This window comes from Camellia sinensis, chromosome 14 (assembly GCF_055761805.1).
Source record: "Camellia sinensis isolate YWXY chromosome 14, ASM5576180v1, whole genome shotgun sequence".
NCBI classification, from domain to species: domain Eukaryota; kingdom Viridiplantae; phylum Streptophyta; class Magnoliopsida; order Ericales; family Theaceae; genus Camellia; species Camellia sinensis.
In genome coordinates this window covers 64,018,772-64,025,658 of record NC_138974.1, presented here as the reverse complement: position 1 = coordinate 64,025,658, position 6,887 = coordinate 64,018,772, and the positions used below count along the sequence as shown (strand labels likewise).

General features: G+C 32.0%; 1 protein-coding gene across 1 annotated transcript; it reads right to left on the bottom strand.

Moving 5' to 3' along the window:
* Window positions 1-2,300: 2,300 nt before the first annotated feature.
* Window positions 2,301-6,491, bottom strand: LOC114257741 (Tetratricopeptide repeat (TPR)-like superfamily protein). The gene is made up of 3 exons (XM_028197530.2): window positions 6,294-6,491; window positions 4,433-6,031; window positions 2,301-3,019 (listed from the first exon to the last, which is right to left on the bottom strand). The coding sequence occupies exons 2-3, from the start codon at window positions 5,830-5,832 to the stop codon at window positions 2,767-2,769; spliced, it is 1,653 nt and encodes a 550-aa protein (XP_028053331.1). The 5' UTR covers window positions 5,833-6,031; window positions 6,294-6,491; the 3' UTR covers window positions 2,301-2,766.
* Window positions 6,492-6,887: the final 396 nt, after the last annotated feature.

The following is a 6,887-nucleotide window of genomic DNA, read 5'->3' as shown; positions in this document are numbered from 1 at the left end:
CATTGAGTTCACCACTACATTGGTGTTCTCATGATTCGCCTTGGGGTTGGAGATCATTAAACTAAAATTTTCAATGAAAAAGCTCACTAAATTTCTGTATAAATCCGTACATTTTAAATCTCTAACAATAAAAACCGTACAAATTTTCATATGAAATTTCTTTATAAATCTGAACATTATGAATTTTTAACCATAAAAAGAGTACAAATTTCTTTGTGGATTTCCTCCAAAGAGATAAAAGTGATATATTCTTTTTGTTAAAGTATCAAAATGTTTATAGTCATAGATAAATAAAATAAATTGATATTTACTAATAATTATAAGAGTCTTAGGATAAGTAACCTTAATAAAAACATAAATAAAAAAACTATAAGAAGTCTCTCCAAAAATTCAAAAATGACATTCTATGCCCTCGTTTGGAAAATAATATAACTCTTCAAGAATTTAAATTATTTACATCATAAAATATTTTCTGTCGATTGTGATAAACCGCCTTATAAATCATTTAATTAAATTTTATTCTTCAATCCATTTAAATGAGGGAGGCATTGTTTGCATCACATTTTATTTTTTTGTTGATTGTGGCCTATTAATTATGGCCAAGTTTGATTATGATCTGTCGATTAAAATCATAAATTATTTTTAAAGAATAACCTTAATCACATTTGTTTTTATTATTATTATTTATGTCGATAGATATGCTAACGTGGCATGACAGATGTGTTAAGGATGTATTATGATGACATGTTAATGGAGGGTCAGAAGATTAGCAATTAAGCAATTTAAAAGTTAGTAGCTAAGATCAAAGAGCCAAGATTAAATCAAGTATCAAATTTGCAAAATGGTTCCTATTAAAGATAGGATATGTATCATGTGAAGAAATATTGACAAAATTGTTGAGGGCTTAGGTTATTTCTTTCTCTCATGTGACTGAGCTTATAGATATGCCAAGAGATATATAAAGAGATCATCCAACAATCGTCAATCACACTCACAAAGAGTTTATTTAGAAGTAGTTTAAATTAGCATTGTTAGGAGTAGATTAATGATAGTTTTTTCCAACTCTCACTTCTCTTATTTCCGTTGATGGTTGTATTTTTTTCAATTGTTCGTTCTTTTTAAGTTCTTTTAACTAGTGGCAAGTGACAATTTATTCGAATTAATACATATTTTTTTCTTCTCAAAACCTTTTTTACTTAATTACCTTCAGAAAAGTTCTTAATCTATTTAAGGCATAAAATTTAATCACAAAATCTAATCTTTTTTGTATTTATTAAAATTTGTTTAAGTATGTTGAAAAAAAAATTATCAATTGGACTTAAATCAAATTTTTACCAACACAAAATTTAACAAAATTCCTTCTTTCTATCTTTCATGATGAGGCTCATAAATAATAATTATGAGCATTAAATTTAAGTTCATCGGTTTGAATTATAATTGCAAAATTTATCAGGCTCAATTATGTCATTGAGTTCATCACTACTTTGGTGCTCTCACGAATCGCCTTGGGGTTGGAGATCATTAAACTAAAATTTTCAATGAAAAAGCTCACTAAATTTCTGAATAAATCCATACATTTTAAATCTTTAACAATAAAAACCGCACAAATTTTCATATGAAATTTCTTTATAAATCTATACATTATGAATTTCTCACTATAAAAAGAGTACAAATTTCTTTATGGATTTCCTCTGAACAGATAAAAGTGATATATTCTTTTTGTTAAAGTATCAAAATGTTTATATTCATAGATAAATAAAGTAAATTGATATTTATTAATAATTATAAGAGTCTCAGGAAAAGTAACCTTAATAAAAACATAAATAAAAAACTATAAGAAGTTTTGCCAAAAATTCTAAAATGACCTTCTATGGCCTTATTTGAAAATTTGACTATTTAGTAAAATATTTTAATAACTTCAAATTTTTCTATTTGGAAAGAATGTTAGTTTTTTTTTTTACAGTTAGATGTAATATTTGTAAGGAAAAAAAGTAAAATAATTATAGATTTTATGTGACATTTCGTCTTATTAACTATTTTAAATTTTTTTTTTTGTGAATTTTAAAAAAAAAATTAATTACACTTTTTGCTACATGAACTGTTTCTCAAAAGCAAGCACTAATGGTTGTGTTTGGTTTGCATTTTGAGATAAATTTTTTTAAAAAAATATTGAGAGTTTAGAATTTTTTTGGTTTGTTGATTGTATATTTTAAAAATAATTTTAAAATTTGGGATGATTTGATATTTGTTGTAATTGAGTAGATATGTGTGGGAAAAAAAAAGTTACTGAGAAAGAAAGAGAAAATAAAAAAAGTGATTGATTGATGTGTAAAAGAGAAAAAAATAATTTTAAAATTTAAACTAAACAAAATTTTTAAAAAAAATTCTCAAAAATTATATTTTAAAATACAAACCAAACAAACCCAATATATGTACAGAGAAAACCGAACAAAAGGTGACCCTTTTCTTTCCCGAGAGGCAAAAAGACTCGCGCCGCCATACATATCTGCAGAGCCCATATAGCTTCCCATAATAGATTTGCAGTTGGTTGCCGCTTCGTACTTTTGTTGTTGTAATTATAAAATTATTAACCAACCCTTCATAAGTCTTGCACTTGACTTTAAAGGTGAAGAGCTCGACTCCTTTCCCACATCAGGACCTCTACTTTGCCTACAAAAATTGATGATTTAACAAAATCCAAGCGACGGGTGGTGGATGGACAAGAGATGGAGTTGGCCTGTTTATTTTTTCTCTTGGTGTTTTGGGTTAAGCGTCGTTAGGGTCGTCGGTGTTGGTGTCGATGGGGAAGCAAGTGTCTTCGCCACCGGTGTTCCATAAAAAGTGAGCATAATTAGCGGCGTAGTAGGAGTTGGTGGGATCAGCCGAGATAGCCTCCAAGTACGTCTCCTCCGCCGCCCATAGGTCCTTCCTCGCTTGCCACAAGAAGCACGCATACTTGCTCAGCGCCTCCGCGTCCGGCGGCTCCACCTTAACTGCTCGCCTGAAGTACTCTTCAGCTCTGTTTCAAAACAGAAACAAAAACAAATTTTAAATATTTTTTTTAGACACATTTCACTTAGATGTATGTAAAAAAAAACATATTTATGAAAAAATATTTTAAAAAATTAATAAATATATAAAAATATAAAAAATATAATTTTGTTATTAGTGAATTTTTTAAAAAAAATACGAAAATTATACTTTTTAAGCGTATTTATGTTAAGTGTGTCTAAAAAATTTTTTAAAAAAATTTTAAAATATTAAAAAAATCAATAAAAATACAAAAATATAAAAATAAAAAAGTAAAAAGTAAATTTTTTTTTAAAAACTGAAAACAATGTGTGTCACTGTCAACAAGGTAACTTCAAACCATGCTAAACTTTTTGACAACTTGTAATTTGTTTCTTTCTTTTGACAAAAGAGTTCCACCGCTTTCCAATTAGAGAAACTACACCACATATTCCCCTATCAATATCTATCAATCAACCCATCTCATTTTTGCCATCAAACATACAATTTTGGTTTGAAAATTCCATAGCTCCCATTAAAACATGTCAATTGAAAATATCTCAGTAGCGGCATAGAAAATATCAACAAACAGAAAAAAAATTATATAAAATTGTCATAAACTAGTTTGGAGTGTTTTAAATAAGTGTACTTTTTTGTTTTTTTTAATTAAAAAGTTGAAGGAAAAAATATGGGTGTTTGGGTTAACTTTTTGACTTTTTATGAAAAAATATGAATTAAAAAATTGTATAAATTAGTGTGCAGGAAAAAATTAGTATTAGGAGTTATGCAGTCGTAATTTTTGAATTTTGACGAATAGTGATAATTTTTTAACTTTTTGAGTAACTTTTTAACTTTTTTTACATTTTCTAAACTTGGCTTAAAATAGTGTGATGATGGTTTTTTTAAAAAATAAAAACTATGTTAATAGGCCTTTATGAAAAATATTATTATACAAATAAAAATTTTATAGAAAATATTTTATCCTCGTGTGCTCTTAGAATATACATTTAAAAATTTTATAAAAAGAGTAAGGTTAGAGATATTAAATTTTTTCTACCAAATAAATAATCAAATATCTCACGTAACTATGGAGCAACATTCATGTAAGACATTAATTATTTGTTTAGTAACAAATTTAAAACCTATAACATTTTCTATTTTTAAAAATAGTGGGCTTGTGAATATGTTGTCTTCGTCTTTGGAGCCACCATGGCTTCACTTTGATCATTCGAGATTAATTCAACAGTAGTAGTTGTATGAATTTATAATAAATCAAAACTGTCTCAATATTTGAAACACTCAAAAATTTGTATAAAATTCAAGACTTTTCAGTGAAACAGGGAAATCTAAGTGAAAACAATCCAAACAGTGAACTAAACAATTGAATTGAAAAACAAATTTGGGATGGAAATTAAATTCGTACCTGTCAAAATCTTGAGTGACGAGGTACAAGAACTGAGCATAGTTAGCAAGAAGCAAAGGATTATTAGGATCTTGAGCCAAGCCCCTCTGATACAAAAGCTCTGTTCTGAAATAATCTGCATAGTCATCGGCTTCGATCTTCGCCGTCACGGGCGAAACAAACCTCTGCAAAGTTTCATGATCCAAAGCCTCGTCTCTCAACCTCGCTTGCATCTTCGAAGCTTCCTCCACAATCGAATTCCACACTTTCAATTCCTCCCTCGCCGACAATTCTTCCTCTTCCTTAATCTTTGCTGGGTTCCCAATCGAAGACACCCCATCTGGAACCATAGTTCGATGGTAATTCAACGACGCTGACTCATCACCACCGTCTGTGCCACTCGCCACCGGCCGGAATTTTCCTCCGCCGCCATTGTTTCCGCCGATTGAGGCCGTCTTCCCACTGGAAGACGACACCGAAAACGTCTTAATCGAAGAGGAATCGAACTTTTTCTGGTTTTGATTTTGATCTTCGAGCACCGAAACAGACTCCATCTCCGCCGCCGAGGACGGCGGCGGTGTGGCGGCGATGGCGGCGTTGTTGGCCATTGAATAGACGCTGTAATTTGCTAGTAGAATCATGACGTACACCATTAGAGTCGGTGTATGCGAGAAAACTTGCTGAAACAGCCAGACAAACGAGGCGTGCATTTCTTTCTGAACACGAACTAGAATCCCTTGTAGATCTTCGTAATAGAGTGCTTCTCTCATTTGCAGAGTGAAGCTCTGAAGCTCTCGGATTATGAAAACCATGGAAGAAAAGGCCTTTTTGACGGAGCAATAAGCCGACTCCCCTGCTTCTCGAACCCCTTCTTGCCATTGCTTCTTCCTCTTTATCATTCGGAGTGAGAGAGGAAGTTCTACGCTGTTCGCTTTTCGTTCGATACTCGCCGGAATTATCTCATCTCTGCCTAACCAGTCCGGCGGCTCTACCGGATCGAACAGTCTCTGACTTTCTAGAAAGTTGAATTTAGATGAATTTTGATTTACACTGTTATTGTAATCACAAACCATTTCAGATTCTGTGGTTTCGATTGTGTTTTCGTCATTGTCGTCGAGTAATTGGAACCTCATAGATAGTTCTTTCATTTTTTTCGAGAATTCTTCGTCTGAGAATGCGTCTAGGCTGGCACTGCAAGCTCGTCTGATTGTTTTGCATTTTGATTTGGGTTTGTCGCAAGATCTAGACCTAGAGATCTTTGTTCCGAAGAGAGATGATTGGAACACGAGAGCTCCATCGCTGAAACTACGTCGTTTAAGGGAAGGGGAGACTGTGGAAGCTAGGGTTTGAGGAGAGGAAGGTGGGTGAGGAACAGAGGGTTGTGACCAATGCAAACAGGCCGTAGCAACTTTCACACCCATTTTCTCGGCAACCAATCAGGATCAAAAAGCAGAGAAATAAACGAAAACAAGAAAAAAGAAATGGAAGACCCAAAAAAGGGAATTAAAAGCGGATGATTAGCCAAACAGAGTCTGATTAAAAAAATATAATCCACAGCTCGTTGCGACCTTTCGAATCCGATCCAGGAAAAGTCTTCACCTTTCTTGCTTTTACTCCACCCTGCAAAGTACATAAAGCAAATCACATAGGTCAACACATAATCATAATTTTCCTCAGAAAATAAACGAATGAAAATTTTAAAAAAAAAAATCCCAAAGCTCTCGAACCCATAGCTCTCATCATAGCACCCACTATTTTCCCGCTAGAAAATCGGATCAGAAATCGCAAATTACAGAAAAAATCACGTGGCACGAAAAGCAAAGAAAACAGAGATCCCGATACGGAAACTAGTAGTGGTGGAGGTTGTTGCGTTGTTCCATACCTACTTGTCGTCGACCTTGAACTCCGATGAAGTTCGAGTAAGTCTCCGGCGAACCTAGATTTTTCTGAAAGTGAAGTACGACCGTAGCTTCCCTTATCAAGTAGCTGAGAGTCCCATTTGAGGTTGTTTATATATGCATGGCCTCTTCTTCTGTTTCCCAAAAAATCTCTATAGGAGACGTACAAAAAATCTTTATACGTTTAGAGGTGGATCCCCCACTAGTCCAAAATAGACTAGAGGGCGCTTCTTCGTCCGTAGATTTATCACGTTTCTCGTTTTTGATAATTTAAATTATTTATTTTATAAAATATTTTATAAATTTTATTTATTTAAAAAATTAGATTAATTTAATAATTATATTTTATTTAATTTATCACTTTTTAACAAAAAAATATATAATTTATTTTTAAAAATATAAAATTTTTTAATTAAAAATACGATAAATTAAATAAGTTATAGTTATTGGATCGACCTAATTTTGTGTATGGATGAAATACACAAAATGTCTGACAAAATAAACAATTCAAATTATCAAAACGGGACTTGTGATGAACCCCACAAGTCCAAAGAGAGCCCTCCAATCCAAAATCTAAA